Source organism: Centroberyx gerrardi, chromosome 5 (genome assembly GCF_048128805.1).
Source record: "Centroberyx gerrardi isolate f3 chromosome 5, fCenGer3.hap1.cur.20231027, whole genome shotgun sequence".
NCBI classification, from domain to species: domain Eukaryota; kingdom Metazoa; phylum Chordata; class Actinopteri; order Beryciformes; family Berycidae; genus Centroberyx; species Centroberyx gerrardi.
In genome coordinates, this window is record NC_136001.1 from 20,060,686 (window position 1) to 20,082,228 (window position 21,543).

Genomic DNA, 21,543 nt, shown 5'->3' on the forward strand with positions numbered 1-21,543 from the left:
TTAGAGTTTGCACACAAAATGTTGACAGCAGTATCAAAACAGCTGCAGATGAGGAGACGCAAATTCTAGAAACCTGTTAGAGACAAGTAGAAAATGATTTTTTAGATACTGTTTGATCATTCAAAGAGTATCATATCATATCAAACCAGTTGACATCTTGGCAAATAGTATTACATGGATTTCACGTGGGAATATGTGTGATGTGATTTTAGAATGCTTTGTGAATGAAAGAGCTTTAAGTGTCGACTGACCTTTTTTATTGAGTGCTTTTGACTGAAAGGTGAGCAAGGCATGTGCTGCAGCAGCTTATGGTTGCAAAGGCTTATGTGATGTTTGAAGCTGAAGGCAAGTTGAGTAAACACTGTTGGCATGCTGCACTGCCTCTTTGATCTGTCTTTCTCTCTCTGTGTGCCTCTATTTCTTTCTCTCCCTCTCTCTCTCTCTTGCTCTCCATTTCCCTCCTCTCCTGATCTCTCTTTGTTCAGCGTTAGTAAGCAAGTCCCATGGGACTCTCTCCTTTGTGCAGCATTTTCCCAATTCTCAGAGCTCTGACAGAATAACTGGGCGAGACACAAAGGCCAAAACATGGGTAATGCAAAGGATAATATCGCCTGTGCCGTCAGTGAAAGGTGAATGGACAGGTCTACACAGTGCAGTGTGCTGGGCCAGACTGGGTAACCCTATCTCAGAGCCTCATCTGTAATGAGTGCTGACACTTTCTCCAAGGCTCTTATTTGGAAGGATGAACAAAGGCTGGTTGCCCCCTATAGGTGCTGCTCTTGCCTGCCTGCTGAGTACTGAGAGGGACTTAGGTGACGTTTAGGGCCCCTGTGTTGCACTATGGTCTCTTAGTCAGTTTAATAGGAGCAGTTTTCTTGGACTGAAGACAAACTGAGAATAAACCAATCACCCTGAGTACATTTTTCTTTTTTATTTCTTTATAATAACATCATTCACAGCTGGATACTTTTCAATGACAAAATAGATGCCAAATTTGCCACCAATCTCTCTCTCTCTCTCTCTCTCTCCCTCCCTTTCTCCTCCTTCCCCTCTGTAACTGTAACTGTTGTAACTTCCTTGCTTGCCCCTGGTGGGAGTTGCAAATAAAACTGATCGGCCTTTCTGTTTGCATGGGAGTTTTCTTGCTGAGAGCTGATTCATTTTAACCATGTACAGCGGTTAACCCTGGCTGACCCCTGCTGGCTGGCCCATAGACACACACTGCAGACAGGTGTAGGTTCGTCTAGCATTTTAGGTAAACATATTCAGTAGGTAAAAATATTCAATATTCATTGCCTCAACCAATAATGGGGTTTTCTCTACAAGACATATTCATACAGTAATGGCTCTTTATTTTCCCTCTGCATCACTGGCTCAGTGAATTATAATTGTAACCTACAATGAAATGGTTCAAAGCATGCGTTTTGTGTTTTTGGTGTGTGTGTGTTTTGCTGTTTTTTTTACAGCTCTGTAGCTCTGCGGTGTGAGCTCTTGTGCCTGACTTGAGGGATTTTTTGAAATATAAACAGAGACATACTGAGCTTCACTCATTGGAGTGAATGTTTCTTGTAGAAAGAGCAAAATTTATTGGATTAGGAGCCCAGATGCTATGTTCGCAGATTTTCTCTTATTATTTACTCCAGACACAAGGTGGGCTTCTCGTTAATTACAGCAAGAATTGCTTGCATGTTATTAAGTCAAGGAAGCAGATAGATGTGATTACTGTCACATGATTGGCTAGCCTAGACTACCTTCTCTATACCTTTCAATATGGCCATAACCATGCAGTGCTCCAAAAATATGAATGTTGATGTTTTGTGCCTATTTATGCCTTCAGAGGTTGAACAGATCGAGGCCATAGCTAAGTTTGACTACGTGGGACGCACTCCCAGGGAGCTGTCCTTCAAGAAGGGAGCCTCTCTGCTTCTGTATCACCGAGCCTCTGAAGACTGGTGGGAGGGACGCCATAATGGTGTAGATGGTCTAATCCCACATCAGTACATCGTGGTACAAGACCTGTGAGTAACAGCAAAATGTGTCTTTTTGGTAGTCTTTGATCAATTTTGTAATTTTCCTTTGTGATCATAAGCACTCTTTTGAAGGATAAGTCACTTTAAATTATTTTATGAGCGATTATATTAGTAGGGCTGATGATATTTACAATATGTTGTGGTGGATAAACTTACGCAATTTGTCTCAATTCATGCCACTTCCCAATCTTTTGTGAATTAAAGTAGGTGCATATGTACTTCATGTGCATATCTTATGTTCACCACTATTTCCTCTGCTCTTTCAGGGATGATGCTTTCTCAGACAATCTTAGCCAGAAAGCAGACAGTGAGGCGAGCAGCGGACCACTGCTGGATGACAAGAGTTCATCTAAAAATGACGTCCCGTCACCATGCGAGCAATCACCCGATTACAACTTTGGAGGCGTCATGGGGAGGTGGTTACCATAAAGGATAAGCACTACTGTTGTCTTGGGGTTGCGTTTTTAGTTTGCATTAGTTTGTTCACAGAGTTTTCTAGTTTGACTGTTTGTCTGATGTGATGCTTCTCCTTAGGGTGAGGTTACGGTCTGATGGAGCTGCAATCCCACGCCGTCGGAGCGGTGCAGATACCCACAGCCCCACCAGGGTGGCTGACACTCCGCCACGGGCTGCAGCCTGTCCCAGCAGCCCCCACAAGGTGTCCATCAGCAAGGGCCGTATAGAGAGTCCAGAAAAGAGGCGTCTAGGCACCTTCGGCAGTGCAGGCAGCATCAACTACCCAGACAGGAAGGCCTATCCTGAGGGCCACCCGCTGAGACCGGTGCCAGGAGCCACTCGCCACAGCAGCCTAGGGGACCACAAATCACTGGAGGCTGAGGCTCTGGCTGAGGCAAGTTCCCTTATGTCTGCACCCAAGCAATGCAAATCTGTTCAGGATGTGATATATTCGGTGTTAATATCAGAGTCTTTCATAACCTGGATGTGTGACTTGATGTTAACAGGATTTTTCTGCTTTAATTTACATTATGAAATGCACAGAATGTAGAACATGAAACCCAAATATCTATCTATCTATCTATCTATCTATCTATCTGTCTGTCTGTCTGTCTGTCTGTCCTCCATCTACTATCCATGCATCCATCCTTTCACAGCCATTCTGGAGCTTGAGCTGTGTAGAAAATCAAATGAGTATTGATAATGACTATATGCGCTCGCTGTGCTCATTGAAAAAAATAGCACAACAGCGTTTTTTTAAATGGTAGAATGATGAGCGCTACTGATAATGACAGTGATCTTTTAGTGTGTAATTTCTGATGCAAGCAAAACAGAAGGGCAAGGATACTATGAAAGAGCGATACAGAGAAATCGAAGTTGTCACTTTTGGTATTATTTGTTTCCATATATCTGTTTGCTGTCACTGCCATGCATGATATGAAGTGTCAGAGAATTCTTGCATGCAGCCAGGGTGGGTGGGTTTGGTAGAACAGAGTCAGGCTCCCTGCTATCTGTCTGTCTCAAAGCAGCAGCTGGGACTCCGAGTAAATGTCAGTGTCAGACTGCAGCTGGGTGATAGACACCCTTCTAGGACATGGAGACCAGGAGCTGAATAACAAGTTAATGAGCACTGAAGGTTCTGCACCATATTCCTATCATTAGCTAATGGCTGCAGCCATTAGATACAAGGTCAATCAGGCATACAACGTTCAGTTTGTACAGTATGTTTTTAAGTCAGTGGTTGTTAGTTTATTTATCCTAGTTAGTCATAGTAGTCAAAACTGTAAACTGAATACTTGACCACTTGTTAATGATCATAACTTGACTAGAACTGAAGGGTTTCATTCCAAAATGCTATATATCCAATTTAAGTTAAAAAAAAAAAATTACTTGAGGTTCATTGCTCAATGTGTAAAAACACAAATTGTTACACCCTCTAAAATGTCACTATTTTACAATCAAAGTGTTCATGATAACTAATACAGTAATGTCAGTAGGTGTCATATTTTTTAAATGGTAGATATCTAATTTTGCAATCAAATTCTGCTGACCTGGCCATTATGTTTAACTGTTTTGATCTCCTCATGTTTGTCTTTCCCATACCAGGACATAGAGAAGACCATGACCACAGCCCTCCATGAGCTGCGTGAGCTGGAGCGGCAGAACACGGCCAAGCAGGCGCCAGACGTGGTGCTGGACACCCTGGAGCCCATGAAGAACCCGGTCAGCTCTGAGCCCGCCAGCCCGCTGCATACCATTATGATCCGAGACCCGGACGCAGCCATGCGCCGCAGCAGCAGCTCCACCTCTGAGATGATGACCACCTTCAAACCTGCCCTCTCCGCCCGGCTGGTTGGGGCTCAGCTCCGCCCCCCTCCCATGAGGCCGGTGCGGCCCCCCCCCACCCAGCACCGCTCCAGCAGCTCCAGCTCTTCAGGGGTCGGCAGCCCTGCTGTTACCCCTACTGAGAAGATATTTCCAAATAACAATGCAGCTGCTGGTCCCAACGTTAATACAGCTAATGAAGCTGGGGATAAGTCTGGCACCATGTAGCAAAGGTAGAATCTGGTAGGTGAGAAGGTTTTCAAGCTTTCCAAGTGAGGGGAAAGCTTAAGGAAATGGGTGCAGATGTGTGATAAGCAGGTGTGGATGTTTTCCTCTCTGGTTTGACTTCATGAATTCATGAATTCAGGAAGCTCCTGAAGTGAGCCTATGTTACCATGGTGATGAAGTAGTTGGAAAACCTGTAAGGGTTTGATAGCATAAAGCTCAACACTCTTTGAAACTTGATTTAACTACAGACGTGTAGAGAATGAGTAGAAGTAACCTCGAAGCAAACTTTTATTTCTGTTTTACCTCAAGATAAACAAAATCTGTGGCCATGTTCTCCTTTCAGAGATACATTGAATGCAAGTGAAGCAATACTTGTGTGAAATTTGGTATTAGTTTTCACCCTGCACAGGTTGTCCAGGTGAAGTTTCAGTCACTCCTGCTGATGTGTATGAAACACTCCATCTGGACTGGCGTAGACATTCAGTCTAAAGACCATGTCTATGACCACAGGGTCACAGGCCTTCTGGCTGTACATAAAGACTTACTTGAAGTTGTCATGCTTTCTGTTTGTACTATAATACAATGGATGTTCAGCAAAGTAACAACATAGCAACATTATATAATTCTGCATGCTGGGTTTGGAGAAAATAATGGAAATACTAGCATAAAGATTTCCGTCACTGACAGGGGATCTGTAATGGTGTGGGCTTTTTCTAGTACTGTCAGTGGGCAAGAACAGTTAATCATTGTTAAGTGTAATTATTCATCTGAAACCTTACTGTTTCAGATGTCATGTCCACATCTGTCACAAAATACTAATTGGGATCATATCCTGTCTTTTAATTTGCCATGCATGTGGCTAAGGTTATCATTCTGTTAAAAGCATTGGGTAACCAGACCGCTAGCGGCTTTGAATAGATGGGGGTTTAGTCATCAGGGGTTTCTCAGGTAGAACAAATTTTGAATTTTGACACTGCTCCTATTGCTAAAGACAATGCATCCTGGCATGAAGGTGATCATTCAAAATCTTAGTAGTGATTAGAATGAACCTAGACCCCTAAAGAAAAAGTGGGCCAAGAAAGTCATGCTCTGCCATCATGGAAACGTGGACAGTGAACAGACTTTATGTTGGTGTTTCCATATTTTTCCCCATGTCCTGGACATGAGATGCAGAAAACTAATGTACCAACTAATTGTAGGAATCCTGTGGTAAACTTGTACATAATATATTGTTAGTAATTTTTTGAAAGTGTTAATCCTGTACAGGCCAACACAAAACAGGCAAGGGATTGATGTGAATAGCATTTGTAAAGATTGAAACCAACCACAAAAACACCTTATCATTCTCTACAGTAAACAGCAAGCATATTCCCTGGCTGTGTTGATTTAATGGAGATCATATCGCTTACCTTGTACTGTATGTTTAGATTGCATTTGGTAATTGTACTGTAGATATCCCATTGAGCTTGAACAGCCCTTCAGCGTCAATTTAGTGTCCATGAAAGCTGAATAAAGCTGTTTTCTCCTTTATATTTTTGACACTCATGCCCATCTTTGAATTTTGAATTCTTGAACTCTTGTGTGATCCCGTTATTGCACAAGAGAAGCTGAAAAGTACTGTTTCACAGTTCCTCTTTCAAATCTCAAATGTGATACTTACATAGACAAACCTAGTATTGCCTGAGCAGTACACACTAAATGTTGTGGCATACTTTTATCACAGTGGTTTCCTCCCTCCCTGCCTTTGTGTTATCTTAGTTGATAGATACAGTCATGCTCTGACAGTAGACTGTTCCCTTTTTTGTGGGGGAAAAACTAAATAGAGAAAGTTTCAGTGTTTGTATATCTACTGTACCTCCTGTCATTCTGAATTGTTTCTGAAAGCTCTAGTGCAGAGACCTTGTAATCAGCATCCCAAAGAGCCTGCCCTATTCTGCATGTTTTGCGCTGTATTGTCTGACTCATAGTATGTGGCAATTAACCAATGGCTGTATGTGGTGCCTTGCCTTGGTAAAACGCACAAATAACTTCATTATTGGCCTTTTGTTTTTTAAAAGACAGGCTTTAACAACCTGTTTGGGGGTTTGGGAATGATGAATGAAGCCCTGTATAGCAGTAAAATAGAATTGATACAAATATCAATTGTAGACAAATAATAATGCTTGATTCAGCAAAATGTTCAAAGAAACAGCATGCATACCAGGCACCAATTCCACTTCCAGTTAGCTATCATTCTATACATTCTACAGTTTTACTGGCATACATGCTTTAAAACTGAAATGTTTGCTTATTGCCAATGTATTTGTTGCTTTTTGTTTGTCTCAGACAGAATTATACATCTCTAGCTGCTCCCTGGTGGGTGGATTGTTAAGAACAGAGAGCTCATGCAGCACTGGCAAATGCCCAGCAGGAGAAAGGCAATACAGCATTTAAGTCATGCAGTGCACTCACACCCTCTGCTGGTTTCTAGTGGTATTGCTTCTTGTGTATGTGACGAACCAGTGGCTATGATAACCTTACATGGGCATTATGACTATGGTCTGGAGCTGATTGTACAATTGATAAGCTCATCCATGCAGTTGAAATTAAAGTATCAATCTTGCTAGTGACCATTTCTGGTTATCAAAAAAAAGGTACATGTTTAAAATGCAAAGAAAGCACACAATTTAAAGGTGAAATTAACATCATTCAGACTGTTTTCACACAGAGATGTATTTGGCATTTTCTTTATTTATATTTAACACTTGTGTAAGTGGAGTACAAAATCTGTGTGCCTTTTGTGCACAACATCAATTTTTATTGGACTTTTATATTTACTTTTTTAACTGCGATATGTTGTCACTTAGTTGTCATGTTTGATATAAACTGATGTTTTCGTTATCATTTTTACTTCTCAATGCTCTTCAGTAGTAAAAACCAATGTAACACACTCATCAAATAATCAAAGGAATGCATTGTAAAAAGATATTTCTCTCTGTTGAATTGCAGAGAAATCATCATGAACTGATTGTCTGTGCTTGGGTGATTCCTGAAGGATAGGAGTTATGAAAACTACTGTACACACTCTACTGATCAAGTTCAGTAGAATCATCTCAGAATATTTCTTTCATATTTTTCGTTTTGTTTTCCCTCTTCCCTGTGAACTGCCTGTGCTGTGGTTGAGCCGTGAACTCTTGTCATTTACTGTAGCTCCTTCCCTTTCAAAGCAAATGCATTGCAGTATTGTTGGCAACAGCAGGACTGATATGGATCCTCTCCTTGCACGGTTTATAAGGCACTTGGTGCACTCTCCTTTTTTTCCTACATGTGATGTTACAAGGACATGTTTTTGGTTTCTGGAATGTATGCTGAAATGGGCAACACTGTTTGCTTGTCGAGATGACAAGACATCAAGCTACTATTCAAAAGAACATCACAATAAGAGAGCAGACTGAGTGCCTGTCATATGGTGGGGACCAGAGTGTGAGTTGTTGTCATACTGTTTACCCTCTCTTTAAACGTTTGTCTAGTGATGCTGTTTGTTGATGAGTGTCTGATTGGTTGAAACCCTGTGATGTAATGTACACCATACCACTGACTGGATGTTGAGAACCCCTGCGTCCAAATAAAACCATTATTGCTCTGTGATCCAAATATTCTGAGAGAATTGTATTAATATCAACAACAGGCATCAGTGGACAGGTGCGAAGCACCCTACATAGCTGAGAAAAGGAACATGTTGTTTTGCATCCTGCGTGTCTATGCTTTATGAACCGAATCCAAAATTTCCAAACAGTGCTTCTCAGCATCCTGTGCACCATGCCTCCTCACGGCCACTAGGGGCAGATAGGCTAACCGTGAGTGAGTGAGTGAATGAACATGTGAGTGAGTTACTTACTGGATCCATGAGGTGCTTTGCATTGAAAAAGTAAAGAATGAACTAACAGTAAATGGATTGCAAAGATGAACAGAGACTGTAGTTCATTCTGTGGCCACATGATGGAGAAACTGCAGCACAGACCATACAAACCACTTTGATATAAGGTGCTGTGTGATGTGAGACTGAGACTGAATGCATGTTGCGTGTTGCTATTTAGGGAGACAATGAACGTGAGATTTATATGCAGGGTGTGTCGCAAAGTGTGCAGTCAGCAAGATGTTGATAATTCTTTAAGAATTAGGAACTAGTTGTAGTGATGGCCACACACAAGAACAGAGTTTTGAATAAATTGCATTATTACACCTTCCCTGAAATTGGCTCGCTAGCCCACTGGTCAGTGTTTCACTAATCAGCCTGCAACGTTTGCACTGATAGAGCATAAACAAAATTCAATTTGTTCCACCTGAGAAACCCCTGGTCAACAAGAACATGTCAAACAAGCAACTGTGTTCACATTTTTCATTACTTTGAAAGCTATGCCATTTACTAACAGGTAATAAATAATTATATTCTAGAAGTGTATTGTTCAATGTGTTAGCTGTCACTCACATCAAGTCATAAATTCAATCACCTATTTCCAAACCTTGTAGATGAGAGGCCATGTTCTTTAAAATACCTCATAAGAAAATTGCGGAAACAATATTATTTATTTTCTCAAATGTGATTCTGAGCATTAGACCCATGGGTTGTTATGTAATGATTGTTAGTTGCATATTTAATTTATATTTACAAGATCTTAGATAAGGATATACACATAGTGTGCTAGCGAAACAGCAATGGCTATTGAGATGAGAAAAGACTTGTGCTAAACTAGACTGTAATTACACTGACAGAAAGAAATCTGAGAGAGAAAGAGAGAGCGGGCTTTTTAGAGATAGTGTCTAGCTCACTGTGAAAACTGAGGACAATGTCCTCCGAGGTTCCTTATTTGTCTCCAAAAATAGAGAGCAACAGGTGGCACATCCCAGCTGAACCCATTCATGGGAATAGAGCAGCACAATATGTCTGCCGAGGAGAGCTGATGCGCCATAGGAGGGGTGACAAACTCAGGACACAGAGGCCTTTCTAGGTAAAACGCAACCAACTTTGTGAAAAAGTAGATTTAGTACAGAGGTGAAATGGCAAATAGTATGTGAGCTTAAAAATTATTCAGGGTACGTGTAAAGAATTCAAATACAACCTCTCACCTTATCACACACATACACACACACACACACTCAGACACACTTCTCAAATTCAGTTGTTCCATTATGCATTTGGTTGTTATATTACTATTATGTAATGTAACGTACTGTAGTTCCACAGAAATAAAAATAAAAAACGTCATCGCTCTTTGCTTCCCCTAGGATGGAATTTGTTTTATGCCTCCCTAGAATGAGGTATGCTTCATCAATGAAGAACAGATGCTGTGACTGGTCCAATCTGCAAATGATTTGAAAAATAAGTTGCATAAGCACTCTCCAGTGGCCTAATTTGTCTTATCTTCTATTATAATTAGTAGGCAAATGAGAGCAAACTCTTCAATGATGCATAATTTCTTTGTGTAAGTCAGAGCAGAACAATCATTATCATAATTTCCTCCTTCAGCCTTCACCTTCTCTGCCTTCAGCTTAGCTACATCAAAATAATTAATTGTGAAGTAGTTACGCTCTTAAATAGAAACCTCTTGAGGACAAATGATTTGTTACTTTGCTCATTTACATAATTAGACTAAAACAATGTAAACAAATGGAAGTCATGTTTCATTTCTTTCAAATATTTCTGTATTAAGTGTATAATGTTCTGTTGAAATGCCAATGTGTGCTACTTTTCCCATTTTTACTTCATGCAATGTCATGTCAAGGGATACGATGACAGAATAGTTACATTGTATACTGTTCATAGCATTTGGATTTTGACCGTGATATGTACTGGTAACAGACACATGTGGGAGAGGTTTGACACAGTTGTGTGAGGTTGTTTCATTTAAAATGAAATATACTTTATTTGTTTTGTAAATAGCAAATAACAAACAAAATAACCATAGCCCAAAAATGCATAATCAGACAATCAGAACAATTTATAGTCACTTCATTATTGAATGAGAACAGAGCATTAAGTTGATCTCAGATGTCTGTTCGAAAGTCTGTTTTTCTCCTTAAGTACCTGGCAATTTGTCAACAAAACATTAATTTATGCTGTATTGTAGTGAGACAAAAGATGTGCAGATTAGTGTAGGGATATATGACATTCATTTTTATGCTTGATATTGGAACAAAGACTGTGGCATATCACTACCTTTAGAAATAATCTATTTACCATCTCTGTTGTTCACATATGTCGATGAGGTGATTTGCCACATGTCACCTGGCCTTTCCATCATTTTAATGTGTCTCTTTATCACAAAATATATGCTTTGAGTTAAAATGTACTTTAGGCATTTAGGTTTTTGGGCTGACACTCTTATCCAGAGCAACTTAAGATGAGCGAGCAGGTAGGGGTTTAGTGCCTTGCTCAAGGACATTTTGACTGGACAGGTGGCTGCTGCAGGGATCAAACCAGAGACACTCTGGACCACTGGGCCACTCTGCCGCCCCAGAAGAGGAAGCTCTGGCAGTGGGGGCGTTCATACAGTCCAGAGGCTTTTTCAGTGGTGATGGGAGAAGACGAGGACATGACTTTTTCTTTTTTTGCTTGTTTCAGCATGTCCGATGGAGATCTGAGTCCTGCAGAGATCCCTCAAAATACTTAATATTTCATGGTTTTGAGCTGTAAATAACTTGACTTTGATGCATTTTCATTTAAATTTCTGACCTCACAAATCAGAACATCGTGTGAGTTTCTGTCCGATGGATGATGCAGGACACATTGTGAATAGAAACTCGAAAGATCATCAGGCTTGCAAAGGTTAGCCGAAGGCGTCGCCTCTGATACAATGACATTTCTATCTATGCCTGCAGCTTTGATGTGCAGGGATAAGGTGTGGATAATAGTGCTTATATGGCATGCACAATAAATTACACTGCACAGACAGACCAGGTAGGCCTAGTTGTTTTCATTGTCCCTGCACACACTCACACAAGACGCACAAAAGAATACACATGACAGACACACACACACACACACACACACACACACACACACACACACATACATATACACACACAAGATCAATACACACAACTCCTGATAATGCCCTCCTGACAACACGCACACAGATTACAAATTAAAACTCTGAGCTCTTCATTGCTTGTTTATATTTATGATGTTATTGCTCTGGCATGCCAAATGTGGCTTAGCGGTTATGACAGACCTTTGAAGCAAAGTTTTTAGAGAAGAGAAATGCCAAGCTGTTCAGAGAGGACACAGAGGGCCCGAGGTAGAGCTGGCCCTGCATCACCAATCTGTCTTTGATAGCAGATGTGTTAATTTGATGCAACTAAAATCAAATGGCCCTAAGAATGATTTCCTTATTTAAGTGTCCATCTTATTGTTAATTGGGGCAGGCAGTGGGTCTCAGAGTTTGATTCTTGTTAATAGGCCTATATTGAAATATGTTATGAATGACTTCTCATTGATTGTCTACTGTTAATATAACAATTTCCAGAAAGCAGATCATTAAAATGATCATAACCCAGTTAATCATAAGTTTAATGACCCAATGCAGGTAAACAATGGCCAGTACTGTTTCTTTGTACAGGACAAGGCTTTTGTAAAAGGCAAGAAGAGAACCATCTTGCATTTTCTCCAAAATGTTATTCCAAATGGAATACATTTTAATTTGAATTCGATACGGTGTGCTTGTGTTGAAGCAGGAAAGGTACAATGTTCTTACAGTACCGACATACATTTGAGTCAAATCATGGACCTCTACATGGGATGTTCATTCGACCTGCATAATAAGGTAGGGAAATACACCGTTTCTGATAAGAATATCAGCTTCTGCCATTCATAGCCACTTTGCTACAGGTGAGTAATCTGAGTAAACTACATTACAGACACGTTACAGAGTAAGGCTATAGAATAAAATACAACTTTATTGTCCAGAAAAAGTAGAAAATGTCTTTGTCCTCAGCCAGGACACAAAACAGCATCAGTGCCCAACACATAGAGCACATTAAAAGCATTAAAACCAACATGCCAACGCCATTTTAATCAAGGAAATGAATAATATATTAATGCACATATGAAACATTAAAAATGAATGAAGAATGAATCACCAAAACAGAGTTCTGTGGCTGGCATCTGCACTGACAAGGCCATCTGCCTTGTTAAAGTCCATTGTTTAACATCAGACACGGCTCTGGCTCCAATAACCCGGCTGTGTTTGCACTCAGGTCCTATAGCTCTGACTGTTGTTAACATCACAGACAGGCCCGGCCCTGTGCACTGGGTAGCACAAGGATGGATGACTCATCTGCTCAGGGCCTCATCAGGCACTGGTATACATACACAGAATAGATAACAGTATATCAGTGATAAGGCAAAGCAGAGTACAGTCCTTTGATACCATATGGACTGCAGCTCTCAGTCGATGGTTCCATACAAAGCCCAATCAAAGATCACTATGTTAGATGCACCTCAGCCTCATCTCACCCTATGGACTGAATGTCAGACTAACATTATTTTTTACACAAAGACCTGTTTTTCCTAAGGCAGAAATGTTCAATAAATATACTACAAAGGTCTGTGTTGTGTGTCTCTGTACTTGTTCTAGGTGTACATTTGACTAATAAGAGCGATGCAGATTTCCTCACTGTCTGCAACTCCGCACCGCATACACACTTCATTTGAACCACATCTCAGCACCAGCACAAGGAAATTGAACTGAAATCTTGAACCTGAAACCTCATTTCCAGCTTCCTCATACACATACACATACACATACTGTATTTCCCATGCATGATGCTTTATGGATCAGGATGTTGTTTTAATCCACCTCAAAGTGCTACATTTCTCCAAAATTAAGCTGAAAAAGATTTACCCACAGCTTTCTCCCACATGTGACTGGTGTTACTCTGCAGATGCCACTCTGGCTCGTGGCTTTGCATTCTCTCCAAATGTACAGGTAGAGATTTGTCGTCTGATATCTGAAATCATGGAAACTGACCTAGAATCAGAAAAAGAGTCTATTAAATCCAGGTTGTATCTGAGGTAAAAGTAAATAGGGAGATACTGCAATGGAGATGTTTAGCCCTATTTTTTCCTTGAATTTATTATTTTAGTATTTCTACAATATTAGATCATTTTATCATATTTGTGAAACTTGCCGTGTTTTAAGATGCATCTTATTCTCTTTAACACTACAGATACAACATTACTGACAAGCAATTTCATTTTGTTTTTGTCATATTTTTGCATTTAATACAGTTCTGCCTGTACTGAACCTAAATTTTATTTTATGAATTACTCATAAATGCTCAAACAAAACACACACTAAGAGGATGCTGTTTATTGAATTTTAGTTTATGGTGGGGTTTTTTCTGACACCCTGACAAAGACCTGTGCGAGCTACAACATGTGGGCTCTTTTCCTTAATAAACAACTGTTTTATCTGCAGGTTGGAGTACCTTGGAGTCCTTCTTTTGATAATCAAAAGTAGTCTTTAAACTTCCAGGTTTTAAAAGACATATCAAACTCTTCTGTATTTGTATGAGTATAGCTTGATATCTGTTCATTTACTTGATTTGACATAGGTTTTGTAGCAATACTCAATTTTTGTGCATATTACACACAATGTGATTATGGCTTTTCTTCTTTGCATACACACATACATGTATATTAATTACCAAAGGGGTCAAAATACAGGGCAGTTATTTGCTGCATGTGCCTTTGGAATACACTTTGGCAGATGAGCATATTTGTTGTGTAATTTATAGGACTGGGAAAAAATAGGATTACTTGAGGATTAGAGATTCAGGATTCATTGAGGAATTAATGATTTAGGACTAATCTTACAAATTTAGTATTTATCTTCATCTAAATATTAAGATACATTTTCCCCCCTGCTTCCCCCCTCCTCTCCTTGTGCAAACATGTCCAGGCGACAGGAGTGTGGCTCCAGCCAGGCACAGTACAGATGTTCAACAGCGCTCTTTGGGAAGATAAGAGAACACCCATCCCAGACAAAATATTTGCTTGATATCATCTGGATCATGATAATGTTCTCTACATGTGAGGAGAAATTAACAAAACATTCCCTCTCAAACACAAAACTTATGAGAGAATTTACATCTTTCTTCCTCGTTCTCATTAGTAACTTAGTCTTTAATGTGGATAATCCTCAAACACTTAAAGGATCAGTAATATGACTCTGCCCTGAAAAGTATTTAAGTATAACACCCTGAGTAAACCAAAGACCTGATGACAGGGTTTAGTCTATTAACATATTACCAGAAAACCTGCCAGTGGAGTGTCTCCCAGGCGTTCTGTGCTGCATGTCACCTTGCTAATGTAAGCATGTAATTACTGCTTGGCTGAGCATCCAGTAATTAACATGCCCTGTTTCCAAACCCATCAGAATGTCTCATGAGAGTATATGTGGAGAGGAAAGTGGTTGGTTACACTCCACTTTAAAACACCTGATACAAAGCAGTCCTTAAAGTACATGCTGTGCTGTACGTCTGTATACTTTACATGTGTGTGTGTGTCAGTTTGTGTGTCTGTGTTACATCCATTCTGTATGTCTATTTATTGTAGTTTATGTTCTGTGGCATTTTAGAACAGTAGTTCACCTATAATAAACTGTAGAACTACAGAATTCAAAGCAATACATCATGCCTCTCCTGATTTAATAAGTAAGAAAACTTTAAATAAATAAACAAGACAAGACTAAGAAGAAACAAAGCAGAAGAATTTCAAAGAAACACACACACACACAGACATAACGGATGAAATTTTTCTAATATAGAGACTTCAATCAGGATAAAAAGCCAGAGTAAAGCTAGATAATATTATCTTTGGCTCCATCTATTTAATCAAACAGACCTAACACAATAAATCGAACGGGAGAGGCCTGATTGGCCTCGACATTTACGATTCCATTGAAGCCCAAAGCATTTTGACTTTTTTTTACTCATTCTATTTGAGACATGGCAATGGTAATAGAGTAAGAAATATGGCATTTTAATCATCTTCAGTGAAAATAAAATTATATGGTCAAGACCCCAGGCCATTATGATATTATCGTTGGCCTCATTACATCTTTTCAGAGGAGAAGGTATATTCAAGCAGCGTCTTTCTACAATAGAATATAACTATGTCTCCAGTGATAATTCATAATAAACCAGTACATAAGCACAATTTTTTCAATGACTTTCTGTGACAAATACCATGCAACTGGCTAAATTGAGATAGTACCATCCTTCCCTGCAGGGAGAACCATGCTACCAAATTGTTAGTAATGCCAGAGATTATGTGAATAAAAAAAAAACATCATTAATGCTTTGGCAAGAGTTTAGCTCCTGCTCTGTTAAATGAGTCGGCTGGCCGAAGGCTCTAAGTGTTGCATCGCCCAAACAGCCAGGCCAAATCAAATTACTGCACATAGCTGCCTCTGGATATTCCCGTGAGTAAATAATCACAGACAAACACACGTGACATGGTCCAACATAAACACATTTGCATGATGACGATGTCTTGTTGCCTGGTTGTTTGAGTCAGAGAGTACTCATGTTGGTAATATTTGTGGTGTTAAAGGAAAAGCTGCTCATCCTTAATATCCCATATAAGAGGAACACATTTTTCCTCATCCTACATTTACAGCTTCCTATTGCCACAACATCAGAAGCCAAATATAAAGCATAGTTGCATCTCTATATGAAGATTTCTGTGATGCAGTGTCTCTGTTGCTCTGGAAAGGTCTAATAAGGAGTTCAAGTTCCTGCAAACAAAGGGAGAGTGTTCTGAGTTCAGCACTTTGTCTGTGATATACTGTTGGCCTATGTTAGGGAAGGCATGCATGTTTGACAGTATTTTCCTATTTCATCCACCCTAAGTGTGAGATTTATGTGATCTTACCGTGTTAAATTGTGGTCACACCCAGATGAAAGCTTTGAACATTTCATGTGTGCTGACCCTTACCTGTGGATAATGAATTTGTTACACATACAGTAGTAGGATTCATTTGAGACATGCAATCATGCAAGGGTTATTTAAGTATAACTTGCAGTAATTGTGCAACAAGGTTAGCAGGAGTTAGCAAAACAATATTATGCCCACTCGTCATTTCTCAAGATGCTTATATTTTTGTGGCCATTTTAAACAAATAAATTGGAATTTGTCCTTTCATATATCCCCGTTGCATTTGCACACATATAGCACCTAGCACATAGTCTTGGGAACATAAGAACTCAGGGTGCTTGGACTATTTAGGAATTTAGAGCTTTGCCAAGGAAGGACTCTTGATCGATGCTACTGAGGACTTCAGATGTAAATACCCACCAGCCACAAGCTGTCAGCTTACAGCTGGAATACGGCCTCTCTTAGTCCCACAGATCAAACTGGAAAGGTCTCCTTACAACACCTTCAAGGTCAGCATGCCATCCCAGTCTCATAACTATCTACAAATCATTGACTTAGTCTTTCTTGTCAGTTCTGAGGAATCCAGCTGTGTTATTTTGAAATTGAAGATGTTTGATGGGAGAATATAGATTTTCTGCCTTTTATGTTGCTACAGAAGTTACAGGTAGAGTCAAATACAGAGCATCAGAGTGAATTTGGTGAGGTTGGCAGAACACTTTTACACCCCATGAAATGGAAGTGTCAACAAACATCATCTACCTTCTCAAAATGCATTCATCCAGGGATATAAAAATGCCAACATTGTAAAACAATGTAAAATACTATCATAGCAGTCATCTAGTCTGACTCTTGGTCATTGGTTGTTATTGTAACGATAAAAACTCTATTAACCCTCCTATTATGTTTGGGGTCAATTTGACCCCATTCAACATTTAACGTCTCTAAAAACATGATTAACATTATTTTTTCAGCTTGATACTTGATGACTTTTCCTAATTTCATGGGGAAAACTGATAAACATAAAGTGTAACCTGATGATACGTTTTCACGGTCCTGTACACATTTTGACGCCAAACACAAAACACACTGGTTAGTGAAAGTTGGTGTGAAAGCTCCTTAGGGAAAATGTGCGCTCACAGTCTAGAGCTGTGTGGCCCCTCAAACGCCTGCTGAGCATTTCAAGGGTTTAGGTGTAACCATTATGATTTGACAAGATGTCACGATTATTCCATGACACCTTGGCAGTGTGGAGAGATCTGTTAGTTTAATGCTTTCCCATCAGTAACTCTACAAGAGACTGAAAACAAGTGTCAAAGCCACATCGTTAAAAGACTATTTTTTCAGTGGTAAGGTTGGAACTGGTTACACCATATTCCTTTGTCATCCAGGATCACTTGCCTCTTTATCAATTTGAAATGAAGGGAAGCAAGGCTGTCAAGGTAGAGGAGCTGTGAGTAAGTCAGTTGGTATGGAATACTCATTTCCATCCTCAGATTTCCTGGTTGCAATCATGGTTAGAATTAAGAGAGTTTAATATTGAGGGTCTGTCTTGGTTAATAAGAGGCATATGAATATGAGGTAAGGTCTAACCTTATCGTATCTGTCCTTTATTAAACCCAGTTTTCTCCACACACAGTGGAGAGCCTTATGAAACAGTTTCAATTGTTTTCCAGAAGATTAGATGAGCTTAATGAGATTTTGTTTATTATTTTAATGTAAAAAGTGTTTAAAGTCTGTATTTGGCCAAGTCTGTATTTGGCCATTACAAAAATGACGTACATCAAACATTACTTTTGCAGCTGCTATGGGTATCTGAAATTGTAGTCTTTATACTGATCCATAATAATAATAATGGGCTCTTGTATCCTTACACTAGGCTGTTGTTTAGAAGTACTGAAGATAATAAAGTCTGCGCCGCTTTTCGCGTCCTGCTGCCTAGTCTAGCAAAGTTAAGCCACATTAATAGAGATTGTTCGGCATTTGTTCAGTCTCAGTCTACTCTATACCATTCATCATGCAAAAGTCTTGCATCCACTCATCCCTCAGCTCTGTCTTCTCAAATCGAACGCACCGGATGTTGTCAGGTGATGAAAGAGAAGTGCCGTCACGGGCGCGGGACTTTGGTTGTCATAGCTCTGTGGTAGCACATCAACCTAAACAAAACTCTCATAACTACTCATATTGTTATTGTTTATTCACGAGATTTGTCAGACATGGCCTTACAAAGTGAAGCGGATTGTCTGAAAGTAAGTGTTCCTTTTACATCCCTTTTATATCCTAGTTTAGCCAACATTGCATAACTGGTCTGGGTTAGCTAACAGACTAAAGAAAGCAGTGACAGACGCTACCATTATATAGCTATTATGAAATAAAAGCAATTGTATTGGTTTAGCTAGCTTCGTTTTTAAACGGGCAACTCAGAAACGGTGCCACTAATCCACTTTATCCAGCGTTGGTTGGTATGCTACTCGTCGTTTTTATAAAGCTAGCTACACTGCTTTATTTGCTGAAGGAAAACAATGGTGGGACATTGGGTACGAATGTTAATCACTCTGGCGGGGCGCGGTTGTGTGGAGTTGAACCTTTCCCCTCATTAGTCTTTGGTAATTTTGTTACAGCACATAAAGTCAGATTAAAAACCTTCCAAGCAATCATTCATTAAAAGCAAACAACCCAGGACACAACTTATGTCCTGCTTAAACGAACAAGCAGCTAAAACAGGGTAATTTTAGGTGCTATGGGACACACTACAATTCACTCCACAGCTAGGCAAGGCACATTCTGTGTATATTGAGTCAATAACATTTTTAGGTCATGTATGGAACAGCCATTTAGAGAATTGTTTAGGGACACTTAATTAGCTTCTGGTCTTACCATTTCTCACTTAATGTTATGAAGCAAGGTTATCTTTGCCTCTCTGCTCTACCACTGACCCACTCCCTTCACTGTTGTGCTTATTCTGACCAATCAGATTCAACACCAGCTCAGAGTTCAAGTTTAATTAAGTATTCAATAATTTTAGTAGCCTACTTTAGTAAGTCATTGAATACTTAATTAAACTTGAACTTGAAGGCAAAGTTTGGAACCAGAGAATGAGACAAACGTTTTTCCGCATGCAACAGAAACAACAATGCTCTCACACAGAGGTGCATAGCCTACCATTCATAAATGTCATTATTTCTTTTTTCTTTTCAGTGTTTTTGTTTATACTTAGCTCTGTGTAGGAAAAATGAGATTACCACAGGAAGTATGAATGAAGTTCTGAAGTCCACAAGAATGTAATTAAAATAGATGTGAAAATATAAATAGGAGTTATCACTTATCGGCCCATGATGGATATGTATAATTGAAACCAAAATGAAAGGTCACCTTCTGAGAAGTCTGCCAGCCAGGCAAAGATGCCAATAGACTGCACAGCATTACAGCTGATGTCTGCATCCACAGCAATCTAATAACCTAATGTACAAACAGACTTGAGTGTGTCCCATTCCTTGGTGATGCCATTTAAGCCCCTCTCCTTTTCCTGATTGGTTGTTTTTTCATTGTCTATTCATAGTATTCCTATGATGTCACATGCATTTACCAAACATAACTAAATGTGGAAAATTAGGTCAGTAAAAGATTCAAAGTGTCGGTCTTGGTAAGTTTTCAGTATGCCACCCAGCTCTACAATATCCGTCAGTGTTTTTTTTAGTTATCAAAAAAGAAGAATGAAGAAAGAATAATGAAACCAACATTTAGTCAGTTCTACAGAACAGGAGGAAATGAGCGACTGCACAAAACTAAACTGAAAAATAAAACAAGCCAAAAAAAGGAAAGGGCGCTGAAAAACACAATGAATTTAACATTTATAATTTGATTTTATAAATTTGTCAGAAGGAGATTACCTAGCTGATCTTCCAACTGAGCCTCAAACTAACCCCCTAGATTACGATGCCAGTGTGAATGAGCATTAAATTGGTGGAAACCATATGCATCGTCTACAGCAGAGAGAGAAGTACTGAAAACACTGCACAGACAACAGAAGGAGAAAAAACAAATATAAAACGAAGACTGAGCTCCATGTTGAGAAATAGTAAGACCAGAAACTTTTTCCCAGGCACTGGCCCAATTCATACTATTCCCATGATGTCACATGCATTTCCTACCAATATGGTGTTTTACCATATACACGACTCATTGGCTGTGGCTGTCATTTGGTTATAATCACCTGTTAATTTATTACAGTCACCTGTTATTGTCCTACCAAGATAATTTATTACAGTCACCTGTTATTGTCCTACCAAGATGGTAAGATGGTTGATGTGGTGATGGAAGGAACAGAATACTATGAATTGGGTCAGCACCTTACGGGCCATGGTGCAATTCATCTGTCCAACCCTGCAAACACAAGACCTACCTGATAGGACTGCAACAAATATTTGATAAATTCAAAAACATTTATTTCAAATTTCAAATCAAAAAACAATTTTCGTTTTACTACCTCATTACCTCTAAGTTAGTGTGGTTGCATAAAAAAATGAATAATTATGCGCACATTCCTGATCGTTAACGTTTCCGACCTTAACTGACACTTTTCCAATACATGTTCAAAAATAATTTCTCATTGACGCTGATTTGAGATTTCATTTTGTCAGTTTAGTATGCATGTCAGTATCTGATGTTCTGCATGTGGAAAGAGGACAGTGAAGCTGATTCCTTCCAGCTCTCAGGTAGATGCAGCCAGAGAGGAGACAGATTGAGACTTAAAAATCACTCTTAAGGGAAAAAAGGTGATGTATTACAGGATGGCGGATGGATTATTGGATTATAGGGAAAGATGAAGAATTTCTTGCCTGGAACCAGCCCCATTGAATCGTTGTCACGCCCACTTTTTAGAATCTTACTTGGAATCGCCAAATAATATTTTTTAAAAAGTGGGCGAGGCAGTGATTCAGCGGGGCTGGTTCCTGGCAAACAAGACGCACTGTAATTTTTCACTCCCCTTATTTTACAGAGTATTCAGCCAGGTCTATTTTTTTGCCACATTAATATTACAGATGCTCCAACCCATGACCCAATATAAGCAAAACCAACCATATTGTG

At 39.5% G+C, this 21,543-nt stretch overlaps 2 protein-coding genes across 2 annotated transcripts in view; both read left to right on the forward strand.

The window, feature by feature from the left end:
* srgap3 (SLIT-ROBO Rho GTPase activating protein 3) overlaps nt 1–8,171 on the forward strand; it is a 60,683-nt gene extending 52,512 nt beyond the window's left edge. Inside the window, exons 19-22 of the mRNA XM_071925948.2 lie at nt 1,838–2,018; nt 2,297–2,446; nt 2,565–2,880; nt 4,092–8,171. Of these exons, the coding sequence (XP_071782049.1) occupies nt 1,838–2,018; nt 2,297–2,446; nt 2,565–2,880; nt 4,092–4,538 (1,094 nt within the window). The 3' untranslated portion in view covers nt 4,539–8,171. The remainder of the gene's footprint in view (nt 1–1,837; nt 2,019–2,296; nt 2,447–2,564; nt 2,881–4,091) is intronic.
* Nucleotides 8,172–18,568: 10,397 nt separating this feature from the next.
* Nucleotides 18,569–21,543, forward strand: part of rad18 (RAD18 E3 ubiquitin protein ligase) — a 45,587-nt gene continuing 42,612 nt past the window's right edge. The window contains exon 1 of the mRNA XM_078283750.1: nt 18,569–18,704. Within this exon, the coding sequence (XP_078139876.1) occupies nt 18,672–18,704 (33 nt within the window). The 5' untranslated portion in view covers nt 18,569–18,671. The remainder of the gene's footprint in view (nt 18,705–21,543) is intronic.